This window comes from Portunus trituberculatus, chromosome 24, assembly GCF_017591435.1.
Source record: "Portunus trituberculatus isolate SZX2019 chromosome 24, ASM1759143v1, whole genome shotgun sequence".
Lineage (NCBI taxonomy): Eukaryota > Metazoa > Arthropoda > Malacostraca > Decapoda > Portunidae > Portunus > Portunus trituberculatus.
The window spans coordinates 7,592,134-7,612,277 of NC_059278.1; the positions used below are offsets into that span (position 1 = coordinate 7,592,134).

Sequence of the window (20,144 nt, forward strand, 5' to 3'; positions counted from 1 at the left end):
TTACGTCAGTTATTAGGAGAGGTAAACTGGGAAGATAGTTTTGGAAATAAAACTGCACAGGAGATGTGGGATATTTTTAAGGTTGTAGTAAAGGGTATAGTGATGCAGTGTATCCCTTACAAAGATATAAGGCAGAGAAACAGGAAGCCATTATCACGACTCATAGGTAGGTAGCAGATCAGAGAGAAGAAGAGGGCATATAGAGAGTTGCAGAAAAGTGGGAAGATGTAGATTTGATTAGGTACAGACAGGTCAGGGATGATTTGAGTAAGGTTATAAAAAAAGTAAAAGGCAGGCAGAGATAAAACTAGCTAGAGCTGGGAGTAAAGATCCCAAAAATTATATAGTTATTACAAGGTCAGTGATAAAAGAAATAAGGATAGGATTGGACCACTCAGAAAAGATGGTGTAGTAGTGGATCAAAATGAAGACATAGTAGAATTATTGAATGAACAATTTTCTTCAGTATTTACTAGGAAAGAATAGGAAATCCTGTTACAAACAGTGCGACGAGTAGTTTAAGAGCTTTAGAAAATATTGATATAAAACCGGGAATTATTAGGAAATTTATTCTTGAACTAGACGATAGGAAAGCTAGTGGTCCTGATGAGCTACATGCCAGAGTACTTAGGGAGGGTGTAGACAGTATTTCTGAAGCACTTAAGTTAATCTTTGAAAGATCACTTAGGTTTGCTGAGATACCTCAGGACTGGAAGTTAGCTAATGTTACTCCAATATTTAAAAAAGGTAGGAAGGATGATGCAAATAATTATAGACCGATCAGTTTAACTAGTATAGTATGTAAGATACTAGAGAAAATCATTAAGGGTAGTATTTGGGAGCATTTAAATGAGAATAGATTAATTAGAGATACCCAACATGGCTTTAGATCAGGGAGGTCCTGTCTTACAAATTTGCTCGATATCTTAGAATATATTACCAAGGAGTTAGATGATGGAAATAGCATAGATGTTATATATCTAGATTTTAGCAAGGCGTTTGATAAGGTACCGCATAGGAGGCTAGTGTACAAATTGAGACTACATGGGATAGGGGTAGGTTAGTTGATTGGATTAGTGAATGGCTTTCTGATAGGAAACAGAGAGTAGTATTAAATGGGGCAATGTCTGAGTGGAAGGAAGTGGTTAGTGGGTACCCCAAGGATCAGTGCTAGGACCTCTTCTTTTCTTGGTGTACATTAACGATTTAGATATAGGAATTAGTAGCAAAGTATCAAAGTTTGCAGATGATACTAAGATAGCATGTGCAGTACAGGGTGAAAAGGACAATTACAGAATACGAGACCTGGACAGGCTGATAGCATGGGCAGACAGGTGGCAGATGGAGTTTAATTCTAAAAAGTGTCAGGTTATGCATTTAGGTAAAGACAACACAAACTTTAGCTATGAGATGGAGGGATGTTGGCTAGAGGCAGTAGAGGAGGAAAGGATTTAGGAGTAGTGATAGACAGGACTATGAAATTTTCAAAGCAATGTTTAGAAGCAAGAAATAGGGCAAATAGGATCCTGGGTTTTATAAATAGAAATGTTAGTTATAAAAGTAAGGAAGTGGTGCGTAGCTTATATAATTCCTATGTTAGGCCCCATTTAGAGTATTGCATACAGGCCTGGTCACCCCATTATATGCAGGATATCAACAATTTAGAAGCAGTTCAGAGAAGAGCAACTAGGATGATACCAGCATTAAAGCGCCTGGAGTATAGAGATAGATTAAAGGAATTAAACATGTTTTCATTTGAGAGGAGATGTATAAGAGGGGATATGATAGAGTTATTTAAAATGTTCTCAGATACAAACTACATAGATGTGAGATCTTTCTTTACCTTAGAGGAGGAAGTAGGACTAGAAATCATGGCAGGAAGATTAGTAGAAAGCAAGGTTGCAGGTTAGATATAAGAAAATATTTCTTTAGTCATAGGGTGGTAGACTTCTGGAATGCATTGTCAGAGAGGGTTGTAAATAGCACTAGTTTGACAATGTTCAAAAACAGATTAGATAAGCACTTAAATTTATTAGATTTATAATTATGTAAAGTGTTGCATGATAGTTTTTATAAGAAATTTACTATAGTTAAACAAGACATGATCTCCATGTATGGGGATCACAGATTGTAGAGGAATTCGCTGCAGGACTTAGCCCTGTTAATGGGCCAAATATTTAGAATTAGTATATAATGTATTGTGTACTTGTAAGTGTATCTTTAAGTACTGATGAGGAGGTCGCTGTGCGACTGATACAGGATAATCTAGATGGGCCCTGGTGGCCCTTTGTTATCCTATTATTTATGTTATGTTATGTTATGTTACCTAAAAAGGAGTTATACAAAATGTTGGAGGAACTTAATGATGATAAAGCGATGGGGCCAGATGAAGTTTCAGGTAAATTATTGAAGGAATGTAGAGAAGAATTGATAGATCCATTATATGACATTATAAGGAGCTCATTAGAAACGGGGGAAGTACCGGTGGAGTGGAAAAGAGCTGAAGTGGTGCCCATTTATAAGGGAGGCAGTAAGGAAGACCTGTGTCTTTAATAAGTGTGGTCGGTAAGATTTGTGAGAGGGTGATAAAGAAATATTGGATATGGTTCTTGGAGGATCATAAGTTATTATCAGATCATCAATTTGGCTTTAGGAAAGGGAGGTCATGTGTAACGAATCTACTGAGCTTTTATTCGAGTGGTTGACAAAATACAAGAGAGAGAGGGATGGATGGACTGTGCATATTTAGATTTGAAAAAAGGTTTTGACAAGGTACCTCACATGAAACTGCTATGGGAATAAGAGATTTATGGGAGGACTGAAGGGAAAAGTGTTAAAATGGATGGAAAACTATTTGAGATGGAAGGAGATGAGAACAGTAATAAGGGATGCAAAGTCGGACTGGTTGATGGTGGAGAGTGGAGTCCCACAAGGTTCAGTGCTGGCACCAATACTTTTCCTTGTCTATATTAATGATATGCCAGAGGGAGTAAACAGTTATATTAATTTGTTTGCGGATGATGCGAAATTGTGTATGTGTGTGAAGAGTGAAGATTGTGAAATTTTACAGGCAGATCTAGATAGGATTTGGGAGTGGAGCAAGAGGTGGGAAATGGAATTTAATCTGAGCAAAAGTCATGTAATGGAGATGGGGAAGAGTGGAAGATGGCCAAGAGGGTTATATAAGATGGGTGAAGGAATAGTGTTGAGAAAAGTGGAAAAGGAAAAGGATTTGGGAGTGATAATACAAGACCATGGGCAGTTTGAGGCTCATATTGACAAGATGTTTGGAGAAATATATAATTTGATTAGAAATATTGGATTAGCCTTTCATTATATGGATAAAGAAATGATGAAGAAATTAATTAGTACTGTGATTAGACCAAGATTGGAATATGCTGGGATGGTTTGGTCCCCTTATAAGAAGAAGCATATAAGGAAGTTGGAGAGATTGCAGAGAATGGCAACAAAAATGGTTCCGGAATTGGCAGAAATGACCTATGAGGAGAGATTAAAAGAAATTAATTTGCTTACCTTGGAACAAAGAAGAGAAAGAGAAGATTTTTAATACAGGTTTATAAACTGTTGAGCAGTTTGGATGAAGTGGATAATGAACAAATAACATAACATAACATAACATAAATAATAGGATAACAAAGGGCCACCAGGGCCCATCTAGGTTATCCTGTATCAGTCGCACAGCGACCTCGTCATCAGTACTTAAAGATACACTTACAAGTACACAAATGATGTTGAGAGAGGAAAATTTAAATAGAACTACGAGATCGCATAGTAAAAAGATAGCCAAGGGAATATGCTTGAAAGATGTGAAGAAATATAGTTTCCCACAGAGATGTGTGGAGGTGTAGTGTGTGGTACAGGCCCTGTAAAAATTACAACTAGGTGAACACACACACACACGCACACGTCGCCGTCGTTGAGAGAGGACGGCTCGTCTCCGGCTGCGTACGGGAAGAAAGAAAATACCTATGGTATTACAGGGCCCGGGTAACTAAGTTTTGTGTCCGTAAATGTCCTACTGTCTCTTAGTGTTGAAAGTGAGTGATATGGAGAGTGATCCCTGAGAGGGGAGTGTGGACGGTGATCGTTCTGGCCGTGATCAGCTGACAACAACAAAAATGGCGTCCAGGCAAACTAGAGACCTCGAAGGTTTTATTACTACGCCAAAAGGACATGGATGCAAGAATCCAGGCGCTAGAGAGTAAGTTACCAAACATTTTGTCAATAGAAGCAAAACTGGATAGAGTTCTAGCTGAGAATGATTCATTCAAAAAAGAGATCTACTTGTTAACGCTAGCGAATAAAGAGCTGTTGAAGGAAAAAGTAGAGATGGAGAAAGAAAACCAACAACTACGGAAACAATGCGAAGAAATGAAGGCTAAACTCATGGAAATGGAGATAAAAATATCCGAAGGGGACTTGAAGAAAGAGGAATGTCTTAATCTAATTGACACCAGGATGAAAGAAGTGAATCATGAACATTAGGAGGTACAAAGGTCGTGTAGGGAGATAGTAAAAAAGCAGGAAGAGGAAAATAAAGGGATTACGCAGAAGGAAATGGTAAAGGCACTAAAGGAAAATGAGTATGTGGTGAGAGATATTGCTGAAAAGAAAAAATGTGTGATCATAATAGGATTGCGGGAGGAAACTAACAGGAACTGGCAGGACAGGAGGGATAAGGAAAATGACAAGATTAAGTCTTTACTGAACAAGTGGAAGAAGAGGACCTATATGCTGAGGTAGAAGAAAGTGTGAGATTGGGAGCTTTTGAGGAAGGCAAGAATAGACCATTAAAATTGAAATTAAAGTCTCAGGTGGCAGCGGAGGCCTTGTTGAGGAGGGCTTGGAAACTTAAGGACTCGGAGGAAACCAAAACAATTTACATAAGAAGAAATATGTCACAAGATGAGAGAATGAAGATGAAGGAGCTAGTATCTGAATGAAAGAGAGGAATGACAAAAGAACAGAGGAGGAAAAGATCAAGTTTTTTTGGAGGATGAGAAATAGGAGGCTAAAGAAGTCGGGGATAAAACAGACGGGATAGGCATTACATGGAAGAACGAGACTAGAAATGGAATAAAAGTGACTTACACGAACATAGATGGATTTCTGTCTAAGAGGCTAGAATGTATGGATTACCTAAGAAATAACGAACCGGATATAATGTGTGTAGTGAAAACAAAGCTAAGGCCCGAAATAAAGCTAGACTGGTTTGTTGTAAAACACTACAAAGTATGGAGAAATTATAGAAAAAATAAAGGTGGTGGTGGTATAATGGTTCTTACTAAGGAAGATCTGATAGTGAAGGAGGTGAACTATAGTAAGAGAAATGAGGAAGTGATAAGTATGCTTATAACAGATGGCAAGAGGGACATTAATATTATAACAGTATACAGTACCCTCCCGAGTTTAGCGCTTGCTTTCTTCTTAAGATATAGCGCCAAACTCGAGGACCGCTAAACTCGGGGTATTGAAAACAATGTAAAAACGCTTATTCATTCTGGCCCGGGACGAAGCTGATTTTTTTTCCTCCCCACTTTACTCCCTTACTTCAAAATACCGATAAATTGGTGGGTGTATTCAGTTTCAGTGAAGAATGCTCTTGTTAAGACGAAAAAAACTGGGATACACACTTTATTGAAAAGAACAAAAAGAGAAAAGAAATAATAAGAACTCTAACAGCACATAATCTCACTCTGGGGCATGGTCCGCTAGCGCAAAGCCTTCAAATTCGTTTCATCGGCGTTGAATATTTGACGGAGATCGTAACCGTCCTCAGTCATCTGTTTCAAGACACCAATGAAACTTTCCACCTCTTCTGTAGATGCGTCTGCTGCTTCACCCAGACATCGTGCCCTCTTGAACGAGTGTCTTTTTAACCTTGAGAACCAGCCATTACTAGCAGAGAAAGGTGGAGGATTGTCAATGTTTAACTTACGTGCCACTGCAGCATATATTTCTCTTGCCTTCTGTCTTACCTTACCAGAAGATATGCACATTTCGGTCATTTTGTCAACAATATATTTCTTCAAATAGTGTTCTGTTGTTACCATCAACTTGCTTGTAGGATGCGTGATGTGAGCAACTTGAATCACAGAGCTCCCTCGAGCGTCTTTCAGGAAACGTTTTATTTCCTCACATTTCGCTCTTATTCCTCTAACAGTAGACTCACTAATGTTGAACAAGTTTCCAACGGCAACAGGTCCCATTCCAGCATCAAGCTTATCCAACACTTCGCCTTTTTCCTTCATGTAACAGTCTTTTCTTCTTACCCTGCCTCTCTGGCCTGCTTCCTTTTGCCGAAGTAGGTTTCTTCGAGCCACATGCTGCAGTGTCTCCTTTATTTCCTGACATCACAATTAATTAGCTTGCATATAAGAACTATCAAGATGCTGGTGGAAGAGGGCTAAGGATGCGTGCACACGTGGTCAGCTCAGTCAGCCAACTGCAGGAGTCTTGGGGCAGCATACGTGACGCCGCCCGGAAGTAAACGCGACCGATACTTGTCAAAGCAGCGCGAAACTCGGGGCGATACAGCGCCAAACTCGGGATGGTAAGAATTTAGGACTAAGCGCCAAATTCGAGGATCGCGAAACTCGGATAGCGCTAAACTCGGGAGGGTACTGTACATACCACCCAGAACCAGTGCTTGGGAATATGAACAGTACCAAATGGTGATGAGAAATACTCTAGACAGAATGAAGCAAGAACTCAACGGAAAGGATAGAGTGATGATAGTTGGAGACTTTAATTGCAAAGAAATAGTGTGGGAAGACTACGAAGTGGTGAATGGTGGTGAGTGGGCAGAAGAATTGTTAAAGGTAGCAACAAATAACTTGATGACACAGTGGGTGAGATCACCAACAAGGTGCAGGGGACAAGATGTTGCAGCAAGGTTGGATTTGGTATTTACCAGGGGAATCTCTCTAAAAGAGGAAATTGAACATGAAAGTCCCTTGGGGAAAAGCGATCATGATGTCCTAAGCTTTGAGCTGGATACAGAATTAAGCACGAATAAGATTGTGGAACGCAGGAGGAAAAATTAAATTATACTAGGGCAAATTATAACCATATAAGGGAGTTCTTTAATGAAATTGACTGGTCCGTGGTATACCAGGAAAGAGATATGCAATTGAAGTATGATAAATTTATGGATTTGTATAACTCTGCTGTGAAAAAGTTTGTGGCATATTACAGGAAGGGGACTTTGAATAATAAACAGTGGTTTAATAGAAATTGTGAAGAAGCAAAAAAGAACAAAGAAAAGGCATGGAAGAAACTTAAGAAAAACAGTGATGTATTATCAAGGGAAGGATACAAAACAGCAAGGAATAGATATGTTGAAGTAAGGAGAACAGCACAGAAGGAATATGAACAGAGGGTGGTGGAAAACTGTGATAGTGACCCAAAATGTTTTACAAATTCATAAATGGAAAACTAAATAAAAGGGAGGCAATAGAAAAGGTAAAAACGGGAAGAAGTATATGAAGATGCTGGAGAGATAGCTGAAATTTTGAACGACAACTTTTGCAAAGTGTTTACAAAGGAGGAGCATTTTATGGGAGGAAGGCCTACGGAAATAAAGCAAATGCAGGACATCATGGTTACTAAGGAAGATGTAAGGAAAATTATAAGCAATCTGGATATTAATAAATCAATGGGGCCTGATGGCATATCTGGGAGGTTGCTAAAAGAATGTAAGGATCAATTGTTGAACCCCATATTTGATATTGTGGAAACCTCCATATGAACAGGATTAGTCCCGAAAGAGTGGAAAAGAGCTGACATTGTGCCTATATATAAGAATGGTAGTAGAATGGAACCGCTAAATTATAGACCAGTATCGTTGACTAGTATATTGTGCAAGGTATGTGAAGAAGTAATTAAAGCTAAGTGGAGTGAGTATCTAGAAAGTGAAAACATTCTGAGTGAAAGGCAGTTTGGTTTCAGAAAAGGAAGATCGTATGTATCCAATTTATTATGTTTTTATTCAAGAGTGACTGACATACTACAACATAGAGAGGGATGGGTGGATGCTATCTACCTGGACTTGAGAAAGGCCTTTGATAAAGTACCACACAATAGACTGATGTGGAAACTAAAGATGACGGGAGGAGTAAATGATAAACTAGCAAAATGGATGGAAAATTACTTAATGGGAAGAGAAATGAGAACAGTGGTGAGAGGAAGGAAGTCTGAGTGGAAGAAGGCAACCTGTGGAGTTCGTGGTGAGAGGAAGGAAGTCTGAGTGGAAGAAGGCAACCTGTGGAGTTCCACAAGGGTCAGTGCTGGGTCCCATCATGTTTTTTATTTATGTTAATGATATGCCAGTGGGAATTGACAGTTATATGAACATGTTTGCGGACGATACTAAAATTATGAGGAGAGTAAAGAATGTGGAAGATTGTAACAAGTTACAGGAAGATCTTGATAAAATATATGAGTGGAGTAAAGAGTGGCAGATGGAATTTAATATAGACAAGACTCATGTTATGAAAATGGGAAGAAGTAGATACAGACCAAACTGGGATTACAGGCTGGGTGATGAGAAAATTAAAGAGACCAATGAGGAGAAAGACTTAGGAGTGACCGTGCAAAACACTTTGTCACCGGAGAAACACATTAACAAGATTTTTTTGAAAACATACAACATGCTTCAAAATATTGGCCTTGCATTCCACTACCTAGATGAAGGAATGATGAAGAAGATATTATGTACCTTAATAAGACCCCAGCTAGAATATGCAGCATGTGTCTGGTCACCGCATAAGAAAAATGTGAAGAAGGTAGAAAAAGTACAAAGGCTGGCAACAAGGATGGTACCAGGACTCAGGGAGTTAGACTATGAGGAAAGACTGAGGAAGCTGGGGCTGACCACATTAGAAGAGAGAAGAACAAGAGGAGATATGATAACTATGTATAAATTGGTGAACAAGATTGACATACTGGATAGAGAGTTGATAAAGGTGACCACAAGTAATCATCTCCAAGGACATGGAAAAAAGCTAATAAAGGACATCTGTCTAAATGACGTGAGAAAATACAGTTTCCCGCATCGTAGCATTGATAAGTGGAATAAACTGAACAGTCATGTCGTTGATGCGGTGTGTGTCAATCAGATGAAAGAGAGATATGACAGGAATGGACAAGGAGACAGGACACAGAGAGCTTAGCTCGGGCCCTGTAATACACAAATAGGTAAATACAAATAGGTAAATACACACACACATACACACACACACAAAATTAGAGAATTGCTAGAAAAGTTGGATGTGAGGAAGGCAATGGGACCAGATGGAGTGTCAGGATGGACACTAGGGAATGTAGTGAGCAACTGGTAGAACCAATTTGGGATGTAATTAACAACTCTTTAAGGGAAGGGAAGGTGCCAAAGGAATGGAAAAGAGCCAATATAGTCCCATTATACAAAGGAGGAAAAATGACTGAGCCCCTAAATTATAGACCAGTGTCACTAACTAGTGTGGTGGGTAAGATCTGTGACATTGTTATCAAAGAAAAATGGTTGGAATATCTGGAGAGAAATGAAATCATTAATAACTCCCAATTTGGTTTTAGAAAAGGAAGATCATGTATAACAAACTTACTAAGCTTTTATACAAGAGTAATAAATGAAGTACAAGGAAGAGATGGATGGTTGCATGCAGTGTATCTAGATATTAAAAAGACTTGACAGAGTACCACAAAGAAGACTCCTATGGAAAATAGAACACGGGCAGAATTAAGGGAAATATCTTAAATTGGATGACAGATTACTTAACAGATAGGGAAATGAGGACAGTGATAAGAGATACACCATCAAGTTGGAGCACTGTAACCAGTGGCGTACCACAGGGTTCGGTGTTGGCACCAATAATGTTCCAAATATATGTCAATGATATACAAGAGTGTTTGAGTAGCTACATAATTTGTTTGCAAATGATGCCAAGCTTTTGAGAGTTATAAAAAAACAAAACGATTGTATGGAATTACAGAAAGATATTGATAAGATCTGGAGATGGACCCATAAGTGAAAATTAGAATTTAATAATAAGAAATGCCATGTAATGGAAATGGGTAAAAGTAATAGAAGACCTACATGGGAATATAAAATGGGAGAAGAGATTATAATGAAAAGAAGAGAAGAGAAAGACCTGGGAGTGATTATACAAGACCCCCTCCTGACTCCAGAAATACACATAAATGGATTATTTGCTTCAACATACAAGACACTAACGAACATTAGGGTAGTATTCAATTACATGGATAAAAGCATGATGAAAAAGATATTAACCACTATGATTAGACCTAGACTAGAATATGCAGCAGTGGTATGGTTGCCATATAGGCAGAAAGATAATCAAGAAACTAGAAAAGATACTAAGGGCTGCTACAAAGATGGTCCCTGAAATAAAAGATCTTCCCTATGAAGAAAGACTGAAGGAGATGGAGCTACCAACTTTGAAGGATAGACAGGAAAGAGGAGACCTAATATAAGTTAGTAAACTGTATGGAGAAGATAGATAGACAAGACCTGGTAACACTGACAGAGCAGGGAGACAGACAAACAAGAGGACATTCCAAGAAAAGCATGAAAAGTCAGTGTTATAGGAATATCAAGAAGTTCAGTTTTCCACATAGGACAGTAGACATCTGGAATGGATTAAAAGAAGAGATTGTAACAGCAGAAAGTGTGCACAAATTTAAGAAGTTAGGTAAATGTAGATGTATGAGCCCCGCTCGAACCCTGTAACATACAACTAGGTAAATACAACTAAGTAAATACATACACACACACTTTAGAAGAGGTTGGTCGTGTGTAACAAATTTACTGAGTTTCTACTCTAGAATAGTTGACAGGGTACAAGAGAGAGAGGGATGGGTTGATTGTATTTACTTGGATTTAAAAAAAAAAGGCATTTGATAAAGTGCCACATGCAAGGTTGCTGTGGAAATTAGAGGAGAAGGGTGGTTTAAAAGGAAGCACATTGAGATGGATGGAAAATTATTTGAGGGGGAGAGAAATAAGGACGGTAGTCAAAGATATGAAGTCCAAGTGGAAAGCAGTAGAAAACGGAGTGCCACAGGGGTCAGTATTGGTGCCAATACTTTTTCTCATTTATATAAACAACATGCCCGAAGGAGTGAATAGCTACATAAATCTGTTTGCGGACAATGCGAAACTGTGCAGAGTTATAAAGCAAAAAGAGGATTGTGAAATACTGCAAGAAGACCTAAATAAGATCTGGGAATGGAGTAAAAAGTGGGAGATGGAATTCAATGTGGACAAAAGCCATGTCATGGAAATGGGAAAGAGTGAGCATATATGAGAAAATGTAAAAGAAAGATATGGATTGAGTACTTAAAGAGAAGCCTATCATAAGATGGTGAAGAAGCAACAATAAGACTACATACCGTGCCACTGATGTGGTGCAACCGTGTCAAAGGTCTTATTACTGCACAACTGTTGCAGACATCCTTGTTGATACTGCTGAGTGTTTGGCATAGGCACAGGATAACTTTTACTATTGTTGGGATGCAGTAATGTTGCAGGTCTTAAGGCCTCACTCTTAGTCTGAGGCTGAAAATGAGTAGTTAAAGGTTGAGGTTGTTTCTGGTGATAGCACTGTTGAGGTAGTGTTTCTGATTGCTGAGAATTAATTTGAAAATCATGGAAGGTAGGAAAATAAGGGGATACTATATGAATGTGTCCATCCCTCCTGGAATCATGGCATTCTTGTTTCTGTAAAAATTGTGGAGAAGGATGCCAGGTTTGTCGAGATTGTGGAATCTGATGATACTGTTGTAATGGTTGCATATATTGTGGTGGTGGTGATGGTGGCTGTTGGTATTGATCTGGCTGATACTGTTGTGGTAACTGTGCATCAGTCCTCTTGTCATGTTCCATAAAATTCAAGTATTTGTAGGGACTGAACAGATCTTTTGATGGGTTTTTGAGGTCAGCACCTAAGACTGTATATAAACCTGATGATCCAGAGATTGATTCACATGATTCATTGGGATATGAAGAACTATATCTGCTTGTACTAGCAGCCGAAGTGTTTGTTTCAGTATGAGTAGTACTGCAGTTTTTAATGTGTTTTTTGGAAGGAACAACTGGAATTTTGTTTATATCCAAGTATGGGTCAGCAGAGACCACTGCACTAGATGGGCCTTCCCAATTTACATTACTAAACAAGGAAACTTTGTCTGGTAAGGAGTCGGAAGGAAAGGAGGGCACCAGTTTTTCTTCTTCATCACAACAATTCACTATTTCATCTTCCAGATGCGTACAAGCTGTTTTATTCATATGACCTTTTTCAGGGTTGAAAATGGAGTGATTAAGGAAATCTGGATCTTTGATTTCACTTTGATCTGCACCTTCCACCATCTTTGGTTTATGTTGGATATTATTGTCTTTCTGATCTAATAATACTTTACAGCTTCCACAATAGTGCCTTCCAATTTTAATGTCAGTCACTTGTTCACCATGTACAAACTTGAAAAGCATCTGAAATACCAAAGACCAATTAAGAAAGGTTCATCATACTCAAACTAGTACATAATTTGAAATATGAAAATATTTTTCAAATTGAGAGAGAGAGAGAGAGAGAGAGAGAGAGAGAGAGAGAGAGAGAGAGAGAGAGAGAGAGAGAGAGAGAGAGAGAGAGAGAGAGAGAGAGAAATTGATGGTTGCACTTTTATTAAGAGCAAAGTCTCTCCTAAAATAGTAAATTTGTTTTCATGCATATTTACTAGGTTTAATCTAGAGGACCAGAGGTACACCTATGTGGTACATTTATTTAGTCTTCCTTTCACCAAATGCACTCATTGCTGAGCAATAGGTAGAAAATTACAAATATTTTTTTGGTTGTTCAAGCACAGAAAAATTTGACAAAAGGCTATATTCAAGGTGTGTGTGAATGCAGGCTGTTTTCACCATTTAGCACTAGATAGGCTAGTCCCATCAAGATAAAAAAAAACACCACCACCTTTTTTTTTGGTCAACAAAGAAAGAAAGGAGAATGATCAACAGTATTTATTAATAAACTGATATCTCACCATAACGACTTTGTTTGGTATCCAAGGCAGTGTGTTTCTTAGCTGAGGGAATGATGATTCTAACACCTGGAGTAATTTCATGGCTGTCAGAATCACCTGTAAATCAAAAGGAGACATTGTGACTATATTATAAAGACCTTCATAATGGTAAACTAAAGGTGAATACTATTTCATTGGGTGATCTGTAGAACAAAGTAATTTTAAAGGTAAACTAAAGGTGAATACTATTTCATTGGGTGATCTGTAGAACAAAGTAATTTTAAAATGTTAAAAGAATAATGTCATACAAACATCACCTACTCCACAGAAATTATGTATTTCTAAAATCAGGATGTAGACTAACAGTACTACCAGTGAAATGGGAATTCTGGAAACATTTCACACTATGAATGTGAAAGTGTCAGTGAATGCATTGCATATGCTTGTGTTTGGATATTACAATACATATGCTTGTATTTGGAAATTACAAAATAATTTTATTTTATTTTACTTTCTTATTTCTAATGTGACTTAATGTCTGCTTGTATACTATTAATAGTAATTTTAGCAAAGGAACTTGAAAGTCCTAGCCAAAAGGAATTTTAGTTTGTACAAATTAATGTACTTATGACAATGTAGTTTATAAATCTATTTATATATCTATAGTCACCATTCTTTGAAGTCAATATTCCACATGTCAGCACATCTTGTGAAAATGCAATTTTCAGCAAAAACATTGTTTAGCCAGCATCATGCTAACTAAACCAAATATATATCAAGCCCAATCAAACTTGGCAAAACCTGTGCGCTAGTTACTTCACCCTGAAAAGGGCTTATGGTTCAAGGCAGGGAGGTTTACCCTTTTGCAATATGGCACCGTCCTGATGCAACTTTCTTTTGGGTTTCTTTTTATGGTCTCATCAACACTTCTCTCAGATATTACTATTTAAGTATCATTTTTTTTTTTTTTATGTTGTTTTCTTAGTTGTTTCAATGCTACCATTCTAAAGCTCACCAATACATGTATTTGTGGATGATTACTGGTCTCTTTTGGTCTTTATATCTCTTCCTTTGTCCTAGCTATCAACCAAATTGTCGTAGATAAAACATAACTTGCACGAGGATGCTGCATGATCAATATGGCTGCCAGGGTGAGAGAGCAAGGGGTTTTCCTTAATCTTGGTCCCTTATCCCTGACCAGCCATGCACCTAACATTGCATGATATAGCACCTGCATATAAGCTTTGTTTGCCTGCAACAGCTTGGTTCAAAAGAAAAGGGATGGACTAATAACAAGAATAAAGGAAGAGAGGAAGATCAGAGAACCCAAGTGGATAAACTAAAGATTATAGTACAATGGAACCTTGATTACTTACTGCTTCTTTTTTCTAACAAATCAGTTTTTTAACGAAACTTTGAATTGGTAATTACTTCAATTGTTGTCAATAATTTAGTTCTCAAATTTAGTTAATCTAAGACATAGAAAAACCTGCTATTTATTACTACATATTTATACTTTCTAAATATATTTTCCATTGTCATTATGTATTTGGAGGAGGAAGAGAATAGATAAGACAGTAAATTCACTCTTTGAAAATGATAAATGTGATCCCATTAAAGACTTTCAGTGTAAACAGTTTTCAGCTGACTCGGGAGTAATTCTGACCATCTGTGGCTCTGTCAATGCTCCGCTGTCTATGACTGGCCAAGGCTTGAGTACAGTCATGCTGCTCTTCACTCCCTGCTGCTTCTAAATTGGTTTTGGATTTTGCAGATCGCTCACTTCAGTGACAACTGTAATAGTGGTTTACTGCCATGCCAGTATCCAGACAGCAATTCTATGCCACCAGAGAAGGGCAGTAGCCAGCCGTCTATTACTATCACCTGTTTCAAAGAGCACAGGCTGTTCCTCAGCTGCCTCCAAAAGGACCTACTCTCCATTGCCATCTATACTGGTGAGGTCTTATCTCCACTGACTAAATCCAGCAAACTGTGCATGCCTCCATCATCCCATGCTGGAGCTCCATCAGAGCCCCAGCCTAGAACTGGTGCTTATCAGATATCAGGAGGGCTATTGGTATTTCATCCATCTGAACAAAGTGACTACAACTTCTTTGAAGTAAAAAAGAAAAAAAAACAGCAAAGAAAACCCTAACTATCACCAGAGGGGGACAAGACATGAAATTTGAGGTGACTATCCTGAGCAACCTACACCAGACCCTGAGTCAGTGACTTGGACCAAGTTTGGGGAGTCAATGAAGTGAAGTGAAACCCTGAAGGAACAGGACCCAAATCCTGCCAGGAGTAGCAAAGTGGCTCATGACATAGAGAAAATCTATGATGAAAAAACAAGAAAAACCAAAGTCCTCCATCTACTCATTCTTCAAGCCAGTCAGACATGCCATCCCTATCACACCTGCCAACCCTGCTACAGCTGGCCCTTCCTCAATATCCTCTTTCCTCAAACTACTGAAATGTGCCGACCCTGCTACAGTTGGCCATTCCTCAATATCCTCTTTCTTCAAACCATTGAAACGTGCCAATCCTGCTACAGCTGGCCTTTCCACATCCGCTGCTGACAGTTCTACAGCTGGCCCTTTCTCCATATCCTCTTTCTTCAAATCAGTGAAACGTGCCGACCCTGCTACAGCTGACCCTTCCACATCTGCTTCCAACAGTGCAGACGACGACGACGTCTTATCCTCGTCTGTACACTCAGCGGAAGATGAGTAAGGGCTGAAATCCTTATTGTCCCTTAGCCTTGGGAGGGACATCTGATAGAATACATGTTTATTTCTTTTGCACAGTACTTTACATTTTTTTTATGACTATTTTCATGTATTTTCATTTCTGTAGGGGTGACTTTTGACGTAATGGAACGCATTCCCTATTATTACATGTTATAATGGGTTCGGTATACGGTAATTTCCAGGAATGCATATGTACCATATAACGAGGACTTACTGTATGTGCCTGTGCTCCTCAGCAGTGTGTATTTTTTATTAAATTTTGTGAACTCAAGACCATGGGCCCCAAAAGTAAAAGTTTGGCAAGAAACACAAAATAGCCTGTATTCACATACTGATTACACGTAGAAATTCAATAAACGAGTGAGTACAAATGGTGTTATGCCCACAAGCAACTCTTCCTCTTTGCAATGCAAAAAAACAGAAGTCTGTAGATGTCATGGTTACCAAAATATGACAGGCTGAATGAGGTAGTATCATCGATGTACGTGGCCTTGCGTCCGATCGGGTTCAGCATCCTTGGCTAGCGCAATAGGAAACGGGCCTCTCTCTCTCTCTCTCTCTCTCTCTCTCTCTCTCTCTCGCCTGTTCTGATACCACTCTCATTCTAAACTTGTCTCCCCGCAACATGGCAAAAGACCCAAGGTATAGCAGTAAGGCGCGCAGGAGAGGTGGCGGAATCAGACACCGTGAAATCACTGTCACTCCTACCATCCATCATTGGTGACACAGTGACGTAGAGCATATGTTTACTCTTGATGAGTGTTGCCAGCTCACAAGCAAAGAAAACAGGAAGAAAATAGCCAAAATATAGCTATAAAAAGCCTAAACATCTATCGACATGCCCTGAGTCTTGCGTGATGAACATCTATCGACGTGTCCCGAGTTTTGTGGGTTAAGTTGTTATTTTGGGCAATATAGTTAGTTTATATCATGCATACAATAAACATTGTATTTATCTAATATTGAATCTATATTTGGTTGGTATTTGAAGTACAGTAATCCCTCCCATATCCGAACCGCCATTATCCGAACCATTTCTAGACTGGCCCCACGAATCCAAACATGGACTCTGAGTGGTTTGAATTTCCCGCACGTGACCATGGGGTGTGGCCAATTTACACATTTGCCGCGTGGCAGCGCTCGTGCTTCCCGCCTCTCACTCAACTTGGGTCACAGCTGGCCCAGGTCACTTCTCTGTTGTTCTCCAACTCGTGAACGTCGGCTGTATACTGGCGATAATTTTCAGATTAACATGGCCCCTCCACCTGCAAAACGACCCAAGAAAGTGCTGACTTTGGAGACAAAGCAGGAAATATTACGTCGATGTGATGAAGGATGGTCGAGTACACGCATTCAGGAAGAATTCGACATCCCAAAGTCTTCTCTTTGTGATCTGAAAAAGGCTCGAGAGAAAATTGCAGCCTACACTGACGATTTTTCAGTTGCATCAAAGACCGGCAAGAAAAGGATAGAAAAACGATGGCCAAGCCGAAGAATGTTGAGCTAGACCAGTGTGTTATAAAGTGGTATCAGCAGCAACGTGCTAGTGGTGTAATGGTGCATGGTACTGAACTTAAAATGGCTGCAGAGAGATTTGCAAGCAACATCAGGCTGCAAGGATTTAAGGCTTCAGAAGGGTGGCTTTATTGATTTAAACTACAACATGAGTTAACCGGCAAGAAAGTGTATGGTGAAAGTCTTGATGCAAATGAGGAGGTAATTGATCAGTACTGCAAAGAAGTAAAAGATTTGATACAGAGAGAAGGGCTTTTACTTGAACAGCTGTACAACGCTGACGAAACTGGACTGTATTACCGCTCAATCCCAGAAAACACATTAGCAAGTGAAAAAGAAAAATCAGTGCCTGGTAGAAAACTATGCAAAGCAAGAGTGTCGCTACTGTGTGGTGCAAATGCGCTGGGCTTCCACCATCTGAAGTCCATGGTCATGGGTAAGGCAAAACAACCACGGTGCTTGCGTGGCATGATGATGGATTCACTCCCAGTTCATTATGATCATTCAGTGAAGGCTTGGTTTAATGTGAGAGTGTTTAAGAACTGGTTTTTTTAAACATGCACTGTGCCTAAGATTGTGCGGTTCAGATGGAAGTGATGAAGGTGAGCAGAGAACAAGTGCGAGCTCTGATTTTGCTGGACAATGCTCCCGCTCACCCGCCAGTGTCTGAACTTGTCGCCGAACACGGACGCATCAGAGTGAAATTTTTACCACCAAACACAACTTCCCTCATTCAGCCAATGGATCAGGGAATTATTGTAGCTTTTAAGAGGCTGTACAGGAGGAGGTTCCTGGAGGAAGTAATGGTGGTAGTGGATGAGGAAGAAAGAAATGTGGGCCAGCTGACTCTGCAAAATTTGAAAAACTACAACCTTTGCTCTGTCATGCATACCATATCTCGGGCATGGAATGATGTGTCCAGTTCTACTCTGGCCAATGGATGGAATCGTCTCTTACATAGGACTGAGCCTGTGGTTGATTTTGTAGGGTTTGAGGCAGACGATTTTCATCATCAATTTGTTAGGTCTGGGGAAAATACCACTGTTGATGACATCAATAACTGGCTGGAGTGTGACGAGGGAGACCCAGGACAACAGTTGCTGACAGAGGAACAGATTGCTGCTGAAGTGCTAAACCCAGATGAAGGCAACGAGTGATGATGATGATGATGATGATTCTCTACCATCACGACCACCAACATCAGAAGTCAGAAAGGTTCTTGATATTGTGCTTGATTATTCTGAGCATCCAGTCACTTCTAAACACATGCAGAGCTATGGACCAATGTTTAGGATAGCTCGTGATGATCTAATTAAAACACAGAGTCAGTGGTCCAAGAAACAGACGAAAATAGAAACATTTTTCAAGCCCACAATAAGATCTCCTCACCCCTCGCCCATACCGACATCGATGCTGTTAGGTTTACTGTCACCTGACGATGTACCACTGCCCAGCCTACCTTCATCACCATGCTCTTCAGATACACCTCAATCCTTCCAGCTTAGTATTGTACTGTATGATTACATATGTAATGTGTTTGATTATGATAATGTATCGTTGTGGGCAAAAATTTATTTGTTTACAGGGGTGACTCGTTCAGTTATCTGGCCATTGTTTTCATAAAATGATATTCTCTGCATTTGTGTGTTCATCATATTGTGAGAGTTGGTTCCGTTTTTATATATAAGAAAAATACTTAACCAAGTACGTATGCATCATCATACCACCAACAGGAGGATATTGAAGTGGAGCTGAAGTCGGTATCGGAGGAAGCAGATAAGTAATGCATACACAAACAAGTCGCCGCTAGACCACACGGGATGATAAAACAGGCTCACTCACCTTCCATAATGTATGTACATATGCACTACTGTATTGTATTCTTCCAATACAATTCTCCAATTTCTGCAAATAAGTGATTTGTGTGTATTTCTATTCACTTTCATTCATTTAGACATTAAAAATTGAGCACTAAAGTGATGTGGTGGAGGTAGGAAGGGGGGATTTACTTTTACCTCGTGTATCCGGATCCTTGCAATATCTGAACCCCCTGTGGCCCAATTAGTTCAGATATGGGAGGGATTACTGTATGTTAATCTTGGGGGAGTAAATTCGTATCACAAGAACAAATTAATTCTATTTCCATTAATTTCTATGGGAAAAATTTATTTGATATACGATTTTTTTTATATACAACGATCATCACAGAACTAATTAAATTCGTATGTCGAGGTACCACTGTACCTGATTTATAGGTATCGATACTCAAACTTTTTGATACTTGAACAGCCATTTGGAATTAATAAGATTCAAGTATTGAGTCTCCACCATACAATGGAGACTCAGTACTCAAACTTAATTTGTTCCAAATGGCTGGTCGAGTATTAATAAGTTTGAGTATCAATACCTATAAATCAGGTAATTCGTTCTAATCTATGCAAAATCTCAAGTTAACAAAAATTTCAATGTATTTTTTTTTTTACCATTTTGATTTCTACATACAGTAAGTGAAGGCTGGTGATGGATAACTCAGAAGAGGAGGGGAGAAGGGTGGGGAGGAGGAAGGATGCCATCGGAGAATGAGTCACCATCCATGAAAATGTATTTGTAACTTTTCTCCTGGTGTGATTCCTGTGAATCCACTAATGGAATGCTCTGGCTCACTAACACTAGCACTCTTACCAAATTCCTTATTTTCATCACTAATAAGCCTCTTAGGTACCATCGTAAGTTTCTAAATGAAAAACTACTGACAACGCAGAAGTTTTTCTCAAGATTGTGGTGGGACTAAGGATGCACATCGGCATCCGGTATACCAGT

General features: G+C 39.1%; 1 protein-coding gene across 1 annotated transcript in view; it reads right to left on the reverse strand.

Annotated features, from left to right (window-relative positions):
• Nucleotides 1–20,144, reverse strand: part of LOC123508398 — an 88,268-nt gene that overhangs the window by 33,608 nt on the left and 34,516 nt on the right. Inside the window, exons 4-5 of the mRNA XM_045262121.1 lie at nt 13,081–13,176; nt 11,434–12,529 (exon numbers count right to left, since the gene is read on the reverse strand). Coding sequence (XP_045118056.1) covers nt 11,434–12,529; nt 13,081–13,176 — 1,192 coding nt within the window. The remainder of the gene's footprint in view (nt 1–11,433; nt 12,530–13,080; nt 13,177–20,144) is intronic.